This window comes from Lithobates pipiens, unplaced genomic scaffold, assembly GCF_037356315.1.
Source record: "Lithobates pipiens isolate NorthernLeopardFrog02 unplaced genomic scaffold, aLitPip1_a1.2 Scaffold_23, whole genome shotgun sequence".
Taxonomy (NCBI): domain Eukaryota; kingdom Metazoa; phylum Chordata; class Amphibia; order Anura; family Ranidae; genus Lithobates; species Lithobates pipiens.
This window is the reverse complement of record NW_027507785.1, coordinates 119,860,473-119,879,147: the sequence shown is the minus strand read 5'-3', so window position 1 is coordinate 119,879,147 and position 18,675 is coordinate 119,860,473. Positions and strand designations below refer to the sequence as shown.

General features: G+C 42.9%; 1 protein-coding gene across 3 annotated transcripts in view; it reads left to right on the top strand.

Moving 5' to 3' along the window:
* The window catches only part of SFMBT1 (Scm like with four mbt domains 1), a 268,417-nt gene that overhangs the window by 227,645 nt on the left and 22,097 nt on the right, over positions 1–18,675 (top strand). For all 3 annotated transcript variants that reach the window (XM_077452272.1, XM_077452270.1, XM_077452273.1), the window contains one exon: positions 8,581–8,717. In XM_077452272.1, the coding sequence (XP_077308398.1) occupies positions 8,581–8,717 (137 nt within the window). The remainder of the gene's footprint in view (positions 1–8,580; positions 8,718–18,675) is intronic.

Sequence of the window (18,675 nt, the reverse complement as noted above, 5' to 3'; positions counted from 1 at the left end):
TTCCTGTTTGGCTATGGGACAGGAAGTGAAGGGAAATCTCTGCAATGGGACACATATGGCAAAAAAAAAATATTTTGACAGGGCTTATAACTAGGGGTGCACCGAATGGAAATTTTGGTACCGAAAATGAAGGATGCACTAGGCCGAAAAACGATAGTGAAAATGACAGTTTTTAAAAAATATTTATATTTTTAGATATAATTGCATTATATTCAACTTTTTAAATTAATATCGTTAGAGTAAATTATAATGAATTTATTGTTGGCCATTATTGGCACCTTTAGTGTAAGAAAGGTCAAGAAAAAGGCTATATCTATCTCTTGTATCATGTCTGAAATATCTTACATTTTTCTCTTACTCTTACACCTCTAGCAGACATGATACAAGAGATCTTTGCAGCTTCGCCAGTGGCCGCCATATGCAGCCTCGCCAGTGGCCACCATATGCAGCCTCGCCAGTGGCCAGCAGCTGCACCAGTGCCCATCATATGCAGCCTGCCAGTGCCCAGCAGCTCCACCAATGCCCGTCATATGCAGCCTGCCAGTGCCCAGCAGCCCCGCCAGTGCCCGTCATATGCAGCCTGCCAGTGCCCAGCAGCCCCGCCAGTGCCTGTCAGATGCAGCCTCGCCAGTGCCTGTCAGATGCAGCCTCGCCAGTGCCTGTCAGATGCAGCCTCGCCAGTGCCTGTCAGATGCAGCCTCGCCAGTGCCTGTCAGATGCAGCCTCGCCAGTGCCTGTCAGATGCAGCCTCGCCAGTGCCTGTCAGATGCAGCCCCGCCAGTGCCGGTCAGATGCAGCCCCGCCAGTGCCCTTCACATGCAGCCCCGCCAGTGCCCTTCAAATGCAGCCCCGCCAGTGCCCTTCACATGCAGCCCCGCCAGTGCCCTTCACATGCAGCTTGCCAGTGCTCGACAGCCCCAGCAGTGCCCATCATAGGCAGCTTGCCAGTGCCCAGCAGCCCCACCAGTGCCCATCATAGGCAGCTTGCCAGTGCCCAGCAGCCCCACCAGTGCTCATCATAGGCAGCTTTACCAATGCCCATCGTATGCAGCCTGCCTGTGCCCGTATCAGTGACGATCTCTGTGTGTCACGGAGCTGGACTTGAATTGCCCGGGCCGCAGTAACAATGTCCCGCCTCCTGTGATCACATCACACTGATTCAATGTCCTACCATTGGATCAGTGTGCCGTCTATCACAAGAGGCGGGATATTGTTACTGCGGCCAGGCAGTTCAGCTCCATAACACACAGAGATCGCAGCAAGGGGAGGAGGGAGTGGAGGACTAGGCGTGCCAGGATGACACTCCCGCAATGGGCGGCACCTGGGGCGGACCACACCCCCTTCTGGTATTGGCTGTTTTTTTCATTCACCGAATGAAAAAAGTTTTCGGCCAATAATTTTCAGCGGCTGAAATTTCGGTGCACCTCTAGTTACCTTACACTATCCAAAATGGGGAGAAAAAAAAAAAAGCTTTGCCTATAGTTCTACTTTAAGGGAAAATATTTTACAGGTATTTCATTATTGTACAGTACAGGACACAGACTTTCAATCATAATGAATGGGATTCCCCAAAACAGTAAAGAGGGAGGGTAACTATGCAAATAAAATTCAGGCAACAGAGCCTCAAAAACAAAGGCCTAAACAAGGCCAAAAAGAGTCCAAACAGCCTGCGAAACTTTTTGTCGAACCTAGCATAAGGGAGACCTAAACACACAGTGGAAGCCAATCGGCGGGTGCAGGGTACTCAATGTCCTCTGTCGTCAGGCAGAGAGACAGAACTGCAATCTGCCTATGTAAACAAGGCAGATCGCCATTCTGACAGGAGGGAAGGGATGAAGTTTGTGTCCCTGCAAAGCAGGGAATACATTACATCTCTTGCCCTAGTAAAAGCACCTCGCACAGCATAGTAAAACACTGACTAGGCACACAATTAACCCTTTGATCGCCCCTGATGTTAACCCATTCCCAGCCAGTGCCATTATTACAGTGACAGTTCATATTTTTACCACTGATCACTGTATTTGTGTCACTGGTCCCCAAAAAGTGTCAGTGTCAGAATGTCTGCAGCAATATTGCAGTCCCGCTATAAGTCACTGATTTGCCGCCATTACTAGTAAAAAAAAATTTTTTTTTATTCCCATAGTTTGTAGCTGCTATAACTTTTTAGCACAACCCAAACAATATACGCTTATCGAGATTTTTTTGTGGACCAAAAATATGTAGCAGAATGCATATTGTCCTAAATTTATGAATAAATTAGATTTTTATTTTTTCAATTTTTTTATTGGATAGGTTTTATAACAGAAAGTAAAAAAAATATTTTTTTGTTTATAGCTCAAAAAATAAACACAGCAGAGATAATCAAATACCACCAAAAGAAAGCCCTATTTGTGGGGAAAAAAAAGACATGCATTTTTTTGGGGGTTACAACATTACATGACCACGCAATTATCTGTTAAAATAATGCAGTGCTTGGTCATGAAGGGGGGTAAATCTTCCAGAGGTCAAGTGGTTAATATAGTCTGTTGCAAAATGAAAAAATGTTCTGTGGTCAGATGAATAAAAATTGTACATTCTTTTTGACAACTATGGGCACTGTGTCCTCTGGACTAAAGAGGAGCGTGAACTTCAGCTTTCAGTTCAAAAGCCTGCATCTCTAATGGTATGGGGGTGCATTAGTGCATAAGGAATGAGCAGCTTGCACATCTGGAAAGGCACGATCAATGCTGAAAGAAATATCCAGGTTTTTAGAGCAGCATATGCTCCCATCCAGATGACGTCTTTCTCAGGGAAGGTCTAATTCAGGCATATTTCAGCAGGGTAATACTAAACCACATACTGCATCTATTACAGCAGCATGGCTTTGTAGCAGAGTCTGGGTGCTTAACTGGCCTGTCTGCAGTACAGACCTTTCACCTATTGAAAACATTTGGCACATCTTGAAACAAAAATTACGACTAAGAAGACCCAGGACTGTTGAGCACTTAGAATCCCATATCAGGCAAGAATGGAACAACAATACTCGCCCAGAACTCCAGCAACTGGTTTCCTCAGTTTACAGACATTTACAGTGTGGTGTTAAAAGGGGATGCCACACACCGTGGTAAATATGGTCTTGTCACAACTTTTTTGAGACGTGTTACTGCCATCAATTTCAAAATGACCTTATTTTTTCTTAAAATGGTTAATTTTCTCAGTTTAAGTATTTGATATGGTTTCTATTTTCTATTGTAAAAAAAATGGATTAAGGAGATTTGCAAATCATTTCATTCTATTTTCATGTGAATTTTACAGAGCATCCCAACTTTTCTTTAGAATCGGGGTTGTAAAAAAAAAAAAATTATATTTTTGCTAGTGTTCAATTAAAAAAAAAAAATGTATTGTGTATCCAAAACTAAAAACAAAAATGTATTACTTACTAGTTCTTGGATGTGTTGGCTGTATTAGTTTTATATTTTTAGGCTTTTTTTATTTTACTTTCACTGCTGATACTGCCGGTGTGCTTTGGAGACATGATTTAGACGCCCAAATGTTAATCTTTTTTTTTTTTTTTTTCAGTTCAACTAGCGGGTTGAAAGAAAATACAAATATCTTATTCGAGGTGGATGGTGGAATCATTCCATCTGTGCTATTGTATTCTGAGTGGAGACTGCTATAGCTGGCAGCAATGATCAATTGGAAAAATCCCATCAGGCTGGTTGTGCAGAAGTCGATTGATGGATTGACTTCTGTACAACTAGGGTGCCCATACAGGGAACCATTTGGACTATAAGCACCCCCCCCCCCCTTTCATCTACATTACATAAGGGGATGGTGTTCTTTAGCCTATAGAAGATAGCTGGAAATGCTGATAAAGGGAAATCTTGAATATATATATATATATATATATAAATATATATATATATATATATATATATATATACTGCTACTACAGGACAAAGGGACACTGTCTGCTAACTGCTGCTAGTAGTCATGCCAGATTTTAAAAATCCTGGAAGTCTGTCTAGTCAGCCAGTGAGCAATGGTGCATTTATGCTGGATACTGAAAATCCTGGCAGTTTCTCTGTTCAGCCATTGAGTGCAGGTTTTCCTAATTTTCTATGCAGCTGTTCTCTCTGCATTCCTAGCAGTGGCAACCCCTCTGTTCCAGCTATCACAGTACTTTGATAGGTCAGGCCAGTGTTTTTCATGGGGATTGCTTGCTGAGTTATCTGGGCCAGAACTGTGGCAGTTTACTGTCCCCATCTCTCAGGACTCACTCCTTGTGAGTGGCTAGCAGACATACAGTGCATCTGGAAAGTATTCACAGCGCTTCAGTTTTTCCACATTTTGTTATCTTATTCCCAAATGGATTACATTTATTTTCCTCAAAATTCTACAAACAATACCCCATAATGACAACTTGAAAGAAGTTTGTTTGAAATGTTTGCACATTTATTAAAAAATTTTTTTTTTTAAAGTCACATGTTTTCTGCTCATTTTTGTCTTCAGATTTACCAAAACCATATAATATGAGATCAAACCTTAGGAGTTTCAATTTGTATGCAGTCAGGCAGGCCCTTGCACTATATGGTTTAGGTAAATCTGGAAACAAAAATCTGCAGAAAATCTGATAGTGTGTATGGGGCTTTAAGCCCCGTACACGCGGTTGGATTTTCCTATGGGAAATGTTCGATGTGAGCTTTTTGTCTGAAAGTCCGACTGTGCGTATGCTCCATCGAACATTTTCTGTCGAAATTTCCACACACAAATGTTTGAGAGCAGGTTCTCAAATTTTCCAACAACAAAAGTTGTTGGAAAATCGAATAGTGTGTACTCAAGTCACAAAAGTTCACGCATGCTCTGAATCAAGCAGAAGGAATCACACTGGCTATTGAACTTCCTTTTTCTCTGCTCGTCATACCCGTTGTACGTCACAGCGTTCTCACATTCAGAATGTTTGGCCAACATTTGTGTGACCGTGTGTATGCAAGACAAGTTTGAGCCAACATCCTTCAGAAAAAAATCTAGTTTTGTTGTCGGAAAATCTGATCGTGTGTACGGGGCATAAAACTTTGTTGACGCACCTCTTGATTTTATTACAGCGCTCAATCTTTTTGGGTTTGAGTATCAGCATGGCACATCTTGGCTTGGCAATAATTGCCCACTCGTCTTTGCAAAAACACTCCAAATCTGTCAGATTGTTAGGGCATCACCTGTGCACAGCCCTGTTCAAATCAGCCCACAGATTTTAAATTTAATTCAGGTCCGGGTTCTGGGTCTGGCTGGGCCATTTCAAAACTTTAATCTTCTTCTGGTGAAGCCATTCCTTTGTTGATTTGGATGTATGCTTTGGGTCGCTGCTCTTCAGGCTTTTGCTAGGAAGCTGAGCATGCAGGTTTTGTGCCAATATTGACTGGTATTTGGAACTGTTCATAATTCCCTCTACCTTGACCAGCTAAAGAAAAACAGCCCCAAAGCATTATCCTGCCACCACCATGCTTCACTGTGGGTATGGTGTTCTTTTGGTGATGTGCAGTGTTGTGTTTGCGCCAAACATATCTTTTGGAATTATGGCCAAAGAGTTCAACCTTGGCTTCATCAGATCATAACACATTTCACCATGTACTTTTGGGAGACTTCAGATGTGTTTTCACAAAATTTATCCAGGTTTGGATGTTTTTCTTGGTAAAAAAAAAGGCTTTCGTCTTGCCACTCTACCCCATAGCCCAAACATATGAGGAATAAGGGAGATTGTTTTCACATGTGCCACACAGTCAGTACTTGCCAGATATTCCTGCCGTTCCTATAATGTTGCTGTAGGCCTCTTGGCAGCCTCCCTGACCAGTCTTTTTCTCGTCTTCTCATCAATTTTGGAGGAACTTCCAGTTCTTGGTAACATCACTGTTGTGCCCCATTTGCTCTACTTAAAGAGGAAGTAAACCCTTCCAAACAACTTGGACCTATAGGTAAGCCTAGATTAAGGCTTACCTGTAGGTCCAAGCAATATCTCCTAAACCTATATGGTTTAGGAGATATTTGCCCGAAAATGGGCACCGCTGTCTACGGCGCATGCGCCGTAGACAGCGGCGCGCAGGCGCACTAAATGCGGCAAATCCAAGAATGGATTTGCCAAATTTGTCGACTCCCGTGCGCATGCGTGGGAGTGACGTCATCGCGGCTTCGCCGTATGACAGCGGCGGAGCTGCGAGGCGCGACTCCCGTGCGCATGCGCGGGAGTGACGTCATCGCGGTTGCGCCGCTGTCATTGGTCGGAGCTGCGAGACGCCACCAGCAAGATGGACGCGGCGGACTACAGGGATCAGCGGCGACTTCGTTGGCTCCTGTGTCAGGTAAGTGACACATAATGAGCTACTATGCGATGCATAGTAGTCCATTATGCTTTACCTTTGCAGGGAAAAAAAGAGGAAGTAAACCCATCAGGGTTTACTTCCTCTTTAATGACTGTCTTCACTGTGTTCCATGGTATATCTAATGCCTTGAAAATTATTTTGTACCCTTCTCCTGACTGATACCTTTTAACAATGAGATCCCTTGATGTTTTGGAAGCTCTCTGCGGACCATGGCTTTTGCTATAGGATGCATCTAAGAAAATGTCAGGAAAGACCTACTAGAACAGCTTAACTTTATTTGGGGTTAATTGGAGGCACTTTAAATGTCAGGTGTGAACTGACTCCTATTTAATGAAAAAAAAACTAAGATCTTATAGATCCCAGGCCGCGCTACGGAGACTATGATGAGGTTCAGATGCACAATAGATGGACTCACAACCAGTGTCGCCACCCCTAACAGTCGCAACCCCGGAGGGGTGCAGCCAGTAATGAAAAGGTTTATATAAGGGGTCCGGCGCCACTGTAAATTGGCTCCAATGGAGTGTGTACGTAAACTAAAGGTACACGCCCACCACTAGCCTTCTAAACCCACAGTAGATGTCAAATATATAGTCCTAACCAGAGAGGTATGTATATATAAATTATAAAGGAGCAGGATGGAGAAAAATTGCACAAACCAAGCCATGAAGTCTAAGGAATTGCTTTTAGACCTCCAAATCAAGATTGTAGTGAGTAACTGATCTGGGGAAGGGTACAAAAAAGTCTACATTTCAGGTCCCAACGAGCACAGTGGCCCCCATCATCCATAAATGAAAGAAGTTTGGAACCACCAAGAGTCTTGCTAGAGTGGGCTGCCCGGCCAAACTAAGTGATCGTGGGAGAAGGGCCTTAGTCGGGGAGGTGACTAAGAACCCGATGGTCACTCTGAAGGAGCTCCAGTGTTTCTCTGTGGAGAGAGGAGAACCTTCAGGAGAAGAGCAACCATCTCTGCAGCACTCCAATCAGGACTGTATGGTAGAGTGGCCAGACGGAAGCCACTCCTCTGTGAAAGGCACATGACAGCCCTCCTGGAGTTTGCCAAAAGGCACCTGAAGGACTCTCAGACCATGAGAAACAAAATTCTCTGGTCTGATAAAAGAAAGATTGAACTCTTTGGCCTAAATCTCAAGAGTCATGTCTGCAGGAAACCATGCACTGCTCATCACCTGGCCAATACCATCCCAACAGGGAAGCATGTTGGTGGCAGCATCATGCTGTGGGGATGTTTTTCAGCGGCAGGAACTGGGAGACTAGTCTGTATCAAGGGAAAGCTGAATGCAGCAATATACAGAGACATCCTTCATGTAAACTTGCTCCCGAGTACTCTGGACCTCAGATTGGGGCAAAGGTTCATCTTCCAACAGGACAATAACCCTAAGCACACAGCCAAGATAACAAAGGAGTGGCTATGGGACAACTCTGTGAATGTCCTTGAGTGGTCCAGACTTGAAGCCAATTGAACATTTCTGGAGAGATTTGGAAAATGATTGCATCGATGCTCCCCATCCAACTTGACAGAGCTTGAGAGGTCCTGCAATAAGGAATGCAAGATACTGCCCCCAAAAAGACTTGAGGCTGTAATTGGTGCCAAGGGTGCTTCAACAAAGTATTGTTAGGTTGTCAATACTTTGATCATTTTTTTCCTTTTTTATATTTAATACATTTGCAAAGATTTCAAACAAACTTCTTTCATGCTGTCATTATGGGGTATTGCTTGTAGAATTTTGAGGGAAAAGAATGAACTTAATCCATTCTGGAAATAAGGCTGTAACATTAAAAAATGTGGAGAAAGTAAAGCATTTCGAATATTTTCCAGAGAGTCCTATTCTCTTTATATTGTTCCTGCCAGTCCCGCTGCTTTCCTATTAAAAACTGGGCACACTAAGCAGGAGAACACACCATGGACAGTGACCCCCCCCCCGCTGCACAGCCATTCAGTGGGAAGCTCAGTGTATTGCTGCTTCTCCTCCCCCTAGTTGTTATGCAGCTGAGAACAGAGGGAATATGATCACTTATTTAAAAAAAAAAGGGAAAAAAAGGTATTTATAATGTGTTTCATTTCTATTTTAAATGGAATGGGTTGTTTTATTTTACAAGGTGATCAGTTACAATCACTTTAATTTCACACACAGGATTATTCAATAGCCTGAATTCTTGTTTGTGTGGTTTTAGTTAAATAACTTTTTTATATTGCTTTTTTGTTCAACAGCATCAAATGGCAGATATCTGTGCCCTAAAATATACTTCAACCATCGCTGTTTCTCAGGGCCTTATTTGAATAAAGGAAGGATAGCAGAGCTTCCCAAATCTGTGGGCCCAGGCAATTGTGTATTAGTCCTAAAAGAGGTAAGTCCGAATTTAAATTTGTTTTCTGAAGTTGCGCGGAGTTAAACATTTTTTTCCAATACTCTGGTTGCACCATTTATAAATGGAGAACAGCTATACTATCACATTCTCCTGCTTTTGACCAGAATGTAGCTGATCATTTTTACATTTTGCTAGAACTTGGAAAAATGTATGTAGCCTAAAACACAATAATTTTACATTGCCGTTTAGGAAAGGATTTCAACATGCTGTGATTGCATTGCTTATATTGTGTGACCTGTCTCCTAAGCAGTGCTTTTAGGAGCTTGCAAGTGGGGTAGTCTTAAAGAGTATAAACCATTTTAATGGAATCGCCTTCGTCTTGCATATTTAGAATGCAGCAGTGTTGAGTGTAGCTGGGAAGGAGCTAAATGAGCAAAGCCTTCACACTTCTTTTGGGGGAACAAGGAACAGCCAAGCAAGAGGGGGATTATTGCTAGTTGGTGTTGGGGGAGGGGGGTGCTCTTATATCTGTCTTTTATAAAGCAGAAATATCTTTATTAACCATTTCAGCCAAGGAGTATTTGTCTGCTCAATGCTTTACCCAAACAAAATTTCATTTTTTTCCCACAAATATAGCTTTCTTTTGATGGTATTTGATTGCATCTGCGATTTAATTTTTTGCAATATAAATGGGGGGGGGGAAAAAAAGGTCAAGAAGCGTATATTTATTGGTTTACGCAAAAGTTGTAGTGTCTACAAGCTAGGGTACATTTTCTGTAATTTACACAGCTTTTCCTTTGACTACATTTCTTGAGGTGCTAAAATGGCAGGGCTATACAACCCCCCCCCCCCCAAATGACCCCATTTTGGAAAGTAGACACCCCAAGGAAATTTCTGAGAGGCATGTTGAGCCTGTTGAATATTTTATTTTTTGTCACAAGTGATTGAAAAAAAAAAAAAAAATTGCACAAAGTTTTCACTAAATGATATATTGCTTACATGTGCCATGGGTATATGTGGAATTTATATCCAAAAATACATTCTGCAGCTTCTCCTGAGTATGGGGATACCTCATGTGTGAGACTGGGAGCGTACAGGACCTCAAAAACCAAGGATTTCTAAGGGTGTAAGTTTTTGATTTCACTCAATTACCCATCACTGTTTCGAAGGCCATAAAGTGCCAAGATAGCACCCCCCCCCCCCCCCCCCATGACCCCATTTTGGAAAGTAGACAGTACACAATAAACAGTCCGAGTGTCCTGCTTGTGTGAGAACGTCACTTCCGGTGTCTGTCTGCTTTCCTACGCGTTACATCACTATCACGTGACTTCGACTGGGATCGATTTCGAATGCATTTTATGGCCTTCAAAATCGTGATGGGTAGTGAGGAGTGAAATCAAAAATGTACGCCCTTAGAAATCCTGAAGGTGGTACTTGGTTTTCAGGGGCCTGTACACGGCTAGACTCCCAAAAAGTCTCACACATGAGGTATACCCATACTTGGGAGAGGCAGCAGAATGTATTTTGGGGCGTAATTCCACATATGACCATGGCATGTGTGAGAAATATATCATTTAGTGACAACTTTGTGCACAAATATAACATTTTCCATGGACTCAAAATGCCTATCGGCAAATAGCTTGGGGTGTCTACTTTCCAAAAAGGGGTAATTTGAGGGGGGGGGGGGGGGGGTTGAACTGTCCTGGCATTTTATGCACAACATTAGAAGCTTATAGGGGCTGTAAAGGTTCCCGCTTTTTCACCTTAATGCATCCTATGCATTAAGGTGAAAAAACATCCCATGTTTATTGGCCCCCCCAGACCCCCCATTTACTTACATGAGCCCTCAAAAGTCCTGCGTCGAGAATGCGCTGGCTTCTCGGCCCTTCACCGGATAGATTAATAGCAGTGCAGCCATTGGCTCGCGCTGCTGTAAATCACATCCAATGATGTGGCTGCTGGGGGAGTCTACGGACGCCAACTGTATGACACGGGAGCGTGCCCACAAGCTAACCCCTTTGGGAAAGCGCTTCCCAGAGGGGGTTAGCTTTAGCGGGGAGGAGCCCAGACAGCTGCCTTGGGACCCCAGAACGGCAGGATCAGGGCCACTCTGTGCAAAACGAACTAAACAGTGGAGGTAAGTATAACATGTTTGTTATAACTACTTGAAGACAAAGTCCTTTGACACTTTTTGTTTACATGAAAAAATATCTTATTTTTTTGCTAAAAAATTACTTTGAACTCCCAATCATTATATATATATATTTTTTTTTAAAGTAAAGGCCCTACAGATTAAAATGATAGGTGTTGCAACTTTTTTTTTCACAGTATTTGCGCAGTGGTTTTTCAAACGCTATTTTTTGGGGGAAAAAATACTTTTTAAATTTTGAATGCACTAAAACACACTATATTGCCCAAATGTTTGATGAAATAAAAAAGGTGGTTTTATGCCGAGTACATGGATACCAAACACGACATGCTTTAAAATTGCGTACAAACATACAGTGGCAAAAAACTCCATACATTTTCAAAAGCCTTTAAAATCCTTTACAGAGGAGGTCTACTGCTAAAAATTGCTGCCCTCGATCTGATGTTTGCAGTGATACCTCACATACATGATGTAATCGCTGTTTAAATATGACACCGCACGCGTTTTCCTTTGTGTGTGAGCATGGGGGGGGGGACAGGGGTGCTATTTTTTTTTTTTTGTTTCGTTTTATTTTTAAACTGTTTTTCATTTTTTTTTTTTTTTATCATTTTTATTGTTATCTCAAGGTATGTAAATATTCCCTATGATAGCAATAGGTAGTGACAGATACAGGTGCTGTTTATATCCGGCGAAACCTAAGTCATGAAATGCTTGCAGCTTCCAGTTTCTTAGGCCATAGAGATGATTGGAGCCATTATGGTCTCTGATCAGCTCTATGGTCAGCTGGCAGAAACACCGGCTGCATTCCCAGGTTCCCCGTTGGGACAGGTGAGCCAGAGAAAATCATGGAATATGGTGGGGGGGGGGGGGGGGGCATGCCATCTCACTGCTTGTAAAAGCAGTCTAGAGGCTAATTGGCCACTAGGATTACATCCGCTGACTGAAAATAATGATACCAAGATGCTACCTAAACCTGCGGGCATCATTCTACTATACCATCTCAAAGTCCAGCAACATACCAGTACATTGCTGGTCCTTGCGCATATATTTCATGCAGCCTGTGGGCCCACCATTAAAATACTGCCCTTCATCCACCCACTTCTAATGATGGGCATACATGCACCATTTTCTTTTAACTGTGGTGATGAAATTGCCTCCTACAGCGCTGGAGTCACAGATATTCGTATCGTGAGAGCAAACGCTGTTGCTGTCAAGATAACTAAATCAGTGCTGCAGCTGCATGGCATACCTGAAAAGCAATGGTAACGATAAAACATTAACTCAATAAAACAACTTTATTTTTTTAACACAATCTGTGCCGAAAAAATATGTTCTGAAGCATCGGGGCAATCCGCCCCTAATGTTAGGAGCAAATCGCTCCTCCACCCCTGCCATTCACTGATGGCAAAATCTCCTCCTACAGCGATGGAGTCACGGCTTTACATATTGTGGGAGCAAACGCTGTTGCTGTCAGAATAAATAAACCCATGCTGCAGCCGAATGACGTACCTGCTAAGCAAATGATGGTTAACAATAAAACAAAGTAACATTACAGTAAGACATACCATACATGCAAAGCAAATACAATAAAACATAGTAAAAATAAAACATTACAGTTCTAAAATACAGTAACAATAGAGAGAACAAGAGAAGAAAAGTAAAACCAACTATTTTTGTCTTCTTTATTTTATTTTGATTGTGTGTGGTTTTATTTTTATTTTTTGCACTTGAATATAACCTGTAAACGCAATGCTGTACCCTACACCCTCCACTAGTGTGTGCTAGCGTTCACCAATGCAAACACCTGGTTGGTTAGGACAGGAGGGACAATAAAAGCGTCTCTTACACCTATATCCGCAATTTCTACAGACATATCATCTTTGTGGATTTCTTTGAGTATTGGTACCAGGGAGGACATGCGGAAAATGCCTCCAATGCAGCTGGCTCGCTGCATTTGGATTGGGAAGTTGGGCCAGAGCACCGTCTGGAAACAGAAGGGCTGCAATGATCTCTTCCTGGGATTTAAGGAAGGATCCAGTTCATCCTGAAGCTTTGTATAGCACATAAGCATTCAGCAGAGCCAATAAGTATATAAGTATACAGACTTTATTTTTTATTTTTTTCATACCAGCATCTGGCCTTATGGGCAATGAGGTACGGTGCCAACAACTGGTCATTGAGGTCCACCACTCCCCTATTAAGGTTATATTCGTGGACACAGAGGGGTTTCTCCACAACATCAGTCACCGTAGGAAATTGGACCATCATGTCGGCGTGAAGTGAGGACAGCATTAGAACTAAAACATTCTTATTATCCCTCCACTTCACAGTGAGCAAATTATTACATCTCAAGCAGGCTCTCTCCCACAGCCTAAGATGGGAATCTACAAGCCGTTGGTGTAAACCCCGGCGATTAGATCACACTGTGCCACATGTGCCAATTCCATGATCAAACAAGTGACTAAAAAGTGGCACGCTTGTGTAATAATTGTCCACATACAAGTGGTACCCCTTTCCGAATAAGGGTGACACCAAGTCCCACACAATCTTTCCAGCGCTCCCTATGTAGTCTGGGCAGTTCTCCGGCTCTACGTAACTATCTCTTCCCTCGTAAACCATAAAACTATATGTATAGCCTGTTACCCTGTCACAGAGCTTATACATCTTGACCCCATATCTGGCATGCTTGCTAGGAAGATACTGTTTGAATGACAAGCGGCCAAAAAACTTAATCAGGGACTCATCAATGTTGATAACTTGATCGGGAGTAAACAAGGCTGCAAACTGCTGGTTGAAGTGTTTTACAAGGGGCCAAATTTTGTAGAGCCAATTGTATTCAGGGTCACCCCGAGGATGACAGCATTCATGCATGAACTGCTCATATCGTGTCCTGGAGGCAGAGAACACATGCCTATGGTGAATTGGGTCAATGGACCAAATATGACCGCAACTCCCTTTTTTAATTATGCCCATGAGGAGGGATAGGCCCAGAAAGATCTTAAATTCAGAGATCGTAATAGGTCTCCAATCTCTGGCAAGGGTCAACTGGGGATTAGCAGCGATCAGTTGACCAGCATACAAATTGCTTTGGTCCACAATAGATCTGTAGAGATCTTCCGTGAAAAACAGCGTATAAAAATCAAGTGACGTAAAATCAAATGTTTCCACCTCAATTCCGGGTTGGCCAGTGAATGGGGGAAGTACAATTCATACACATCTACCCCTGAAGAGCGAGATGGGACTCGTGAAACATGTCGGGTACACCTGATGTTTGTATGTTATGTGATTTTTCATACACAATTTTACTACTACTACTACCAATTTTATTCAACCCAGTTTTATGTACCTTGTACCAAGTGGCTTTCTTTGATGACAATATGCTTGTAATACTTTTTACTGAATAAAAACATATACTGTACTTACTCTTGTTACTTTTATTGGCTTAGTGGTGCTCACCTCATCTAAAGTCCCAGGGCGAAATTTTCTTTTTTTTGTTGTATATTACAGGGATGCAGGTGTGTTACCGGTGACACCAGACCTTATCTTGTTTTCTACCTCACCAGCTGGAACTTATGGGAGTCGCCACGTGATACTGCAGTACTGGATGTACAACCAGGCTGCTGGTGCTTCAGTTCACCAGAAGGATTTGTGCACTGGTACTGCAGGTGCTAGCAGGTATCTGGGCTGATCCTACTAACACTGCGTTTTTGGCAACCCTAAACTACTGGGGACGCTAGTATAGATCTGATCTGATAAGATATTGATCCGTTCAGACACTATACTACTAAGGGAGATGTATGGTGCGTGCGTGGGTGTTTGCGCTACTGGCACTAATCTGATGCTGCCTGGGGCAACCCAGACCCTAATTGACGCTAAAACCTAACTGATATCACCCGCCAGGGGATCGGGGGTTAAACCTTTATTTAGGTAATATACGGCGGGTGCCCAGAAGCTATAAAAAAAGACTAGCTAACCAGCATCACCATGACACTTATACGGTAATCACTGGTGACAAGGTGATCAAGGGGTTAAACCTTTATTAGGGGGGTCCCTAGACCTATCTGGGGCTACTACTGAGTACCCTAATGCTGATTAGTGTCACAAATGACACCAGTACAGTGATCAAAGAAAAATATGAACACTGCACTGGGTGACAGTAACAGGGAATGAAGGGGGTTAACTAGGGGTGCGATCGGGGGGTGACAAGTGTACCTATGTGTACTGTGTCAGTGTATTGTTGGTGCCACTCAGTTTTTGATGTCCTCTCCTCTCTGGAACGGAAAATAATTCCACGAGGAGAGATGACATCACTTCCTCTGTCTGGGTTTACAATTACACAGGCAGGGGAGGCTTTCATTTGTCAGGACTGATCAGCAGATCCAGGCCAGAAATCATTGGCCTGGCCCTGAAGACTGATCTGTTCTGAAACTGATCTGATCATCGCAGCCACTGTAACATAACATCGCCCACTCGTGCCATTCTGCCACAGTAAAACTGCGGCGTCTGGTCGGGAACTTCCCTTTGCTGGGGATGATTCTTAGCATGATGCAAATACGGCTGGGTGAGGACCACGACTGGACGATTTGACTTGGATAAATGCAGTTGGTAGAATAGAGTAGAATAAGGCTAGTTTCACACGGGCGTTCCGTTTTTTTTGTTTAGTTCAGTCAAGTTTTTTTTTTTTTGTAAAACATTTAAAAATGGATACGGATGTCAATTTTTATATACCAGGAATAAGGAGCTATAACTCACATGAATAGTGTTGTTATATGTGTACCACCATATAAACGCTTCTCAGTGTTTTGATAATATAATTGCCCTCACCAGAAATTTTACCCCAAAAGGGGTCGATGAGCCTCCACAGCATAAGCCACTGTGCTGCTGCCTGGCGTTTGGTTGGTGCTGCAGCAGCACAGTGGCTTATACTGTGGAGGCGCATCCACCCCTTTTGGGGTAAAATTTCTGGTGAGGGCAATTATATTATCAAAACACTGAGAAGCGCACTGGAGAATTCTGCTCTATTGAAGAATACTGAATATTCCTGCACCAATCACTTTCTTTTCTCTACACTGGAATATGGGACTTCTTTATTAATTGTATTTTGGTTGCGAATTGTCACATGCTATTTATTTATGCACTAGCACTTTCTATATCACGTATAATTGATTGCATTGATATACATTTTTCTATTAGGATTTGGTTTTCTAATAGGATTGTTTTTTATACCTTTTGGTTATTATTTATTTTTTATTATTTTTATCTATATTTTTTCATTTACTTTTGCATTTAGGTATTTATGTGTTTTATTAGGTATTCATCATAGCACGTTTTCACTTCACCTAATCTTTTGGGCTATAGGCACGTCAATTTTATGCTTGTTTATAGGAAAGGCAAGAACTTACATAAAATATATATATATATATATATATATATATATATATATATATATATATATATATATATATATATATATATATATATAATGTGTATATATATATATTTTTTTTTTCAATGCTATTACACATATGATTTTAAACCATCACGTGCAGGTACCCCCCATCTATATGGTGGTACACATATAATAACACTATTCGTGTGAGTTTATAGGTATAGCGCCACCATCTACTACCGCTCCTTATCCTGTTATGTTACCCTCCCTATTTTGGGGAGGAGACATTAAGTAGAGGCAGCTCTTACCAATTTTTTAGTTCTTTATAAATTTTTGCAGTTCTTATAAATTTTTCCCTAAGTCCATAGCGCAATTTCTCACATTTTTTAAAATTTTTATATAAGTTTTCATAACCGCTGACATCTGTTTTTTTACAAAAAAAAGTGACTGAACTGAACTTCAAACGCTATATTTAGTTGGTTGCTAAGGAGGGGGCCGCCCCAAAATCTATACCTACCAGACCCTTATCCAAGCATGCAGCCCGGCAGGTCAGGAAAGGGAGGGGACGTGCGACCGCCCCCCTCCTGAACCATACCAGGCCACATATCCTCAACATAGGGGAGTGGGTGCTATGGGGCAGGGGAGGCTCTGCGCCCGTGCCCCAAAGCACCTTGCCCCCATGTTGATAAGGACAAAGGCCTCTTCCCGGCAACCCTGACAGGTGGTTGTCGGGGTCTGTGGGTGGACCAAATCCCAAGCCCCCCCATGGGAATGGGTATCGGGTACATACTACCCCTACCCATTCACCAAAAAGCTAGTGAAATGTAAAAAAAAAAAAAAAAAGGAACCGGTTCCTTTTATTAATAGCTCTGTCTCCTCCTGGCCCCATACACTACACCACCATCTCTTCCGCCGCCGCCATCCATTCTCCTGCTGTCTCTCATGGTGCCTTCTCCCCCGCCACCATCTTCTTCCTCGCTGCCGTTACCCGCTAAAAAGCCACTGTGCTTCTGTTGCCGTCTTCCTCCATTGTGTTGTCATCCGCTGTCTGGCGCCTGTTATATGACCATGGGGCGTGGCTATCTGATGAAGTCATCCAGAGAGCCTGCCTTTGTGACATCTGATGGCCACGTCCCATGGCTATATAACAGATGGCAGAACACAACACAACAGAGGAAGATGGCAACAGAACAGCAGTGGCTTTTTAATTTTTTTAGTGGGAAGACGGTGGCGGGAGAGAAGGTGTAGGGAGTGATGGTGGCAGGAGAAGAAATGGCAGCTGAGAGGATGGCAGCGGGAGAAGATAGAGCTATTAATAAAGGAATTGTCCAAAACCATCTGTTGGGTTTTTGTGTTTTTTTGTTTTTTTACCTTTCGCTGACATTTTGGTGAATATGTACGGCTAGTATGTACCCGATACTCATGCACATGGGGGGACACCCGGGATCTTGTTAAAGGGGGGTCCCTAGATTCCGATAAGCCCCCTGCCCGTAGATCTCAACAACCACCGGCCATTGTTGCCAGGAAGAGGTCCTTGTCTCCATCAACGCCACCCAATCCCCCCCCACATTGAGGGCATGCAGACTGATAAGGTTCTGGTATGGATTTTGGGGAAGACCCCACGCCTTTTTTATTTCAATTAATTTTTTTACATTTTGGCGTGGGGGGTCCCCTTCAAATCCATACTAGACCCGTTTTTTTTTTTTTTTTACATTTAGCTATCAGCTGATGACTCATCGGTTGACGAGGACGCAGTGGCCGGCTTCTCGGCACCCTTCTTGGCAACCAGCTATATACAGTGTGTTTAATGAAGAGGGAATAAAATGGGTTTAAAAACAAATGTCAGTGGATTGGATGTAAGCGGATTGTCCCGCTAACATCTGAAGCTTGGCGGAGACGCATGTTGGCGGATGTCAGTGGATGATCTTCTGCTAACGTCTGCTATCCCATATGCATGTTTTTTTTTTAATCTGTCAATGGATGGATGAAAAACTGACATACGGAGCACACGTGGGAAAGGGGCCTAAGGATGTAGTCACTATTTCCTGGACATGCATGAGTGAGATTTGTGTTTTCAATGTGACATACGGAATGATGATCATACACGCCACTGGAACACAGTTCTTATAGTAAACTGCAATACATTTACACATTTCTTTAAAGCGGGAGTCCGCCGTTTTTTTTTTTAAAAGCCAGCAGCTACAAATACTGCAGCTGCTGACTTTTAAAATAATGACACTTACCCGCCCAGCGCGCCCGCGATGTCGGCACCCGAAGCCGATCTCTCGGGTGCTGCCGCCGCCGCCATCTTGGCTATGGGAATCAGGAAGTGGAGCCTTGCGACTTCATTTCCCAGTTCCCTACTGCGAATGCGCGAGTCACGCTGCGCAATAAGGATGGTCCCCGCTGTCTCTGGGATCCGTGTGTTTCCCAGCAGACAGCGGGAGACCTTCGGAAAG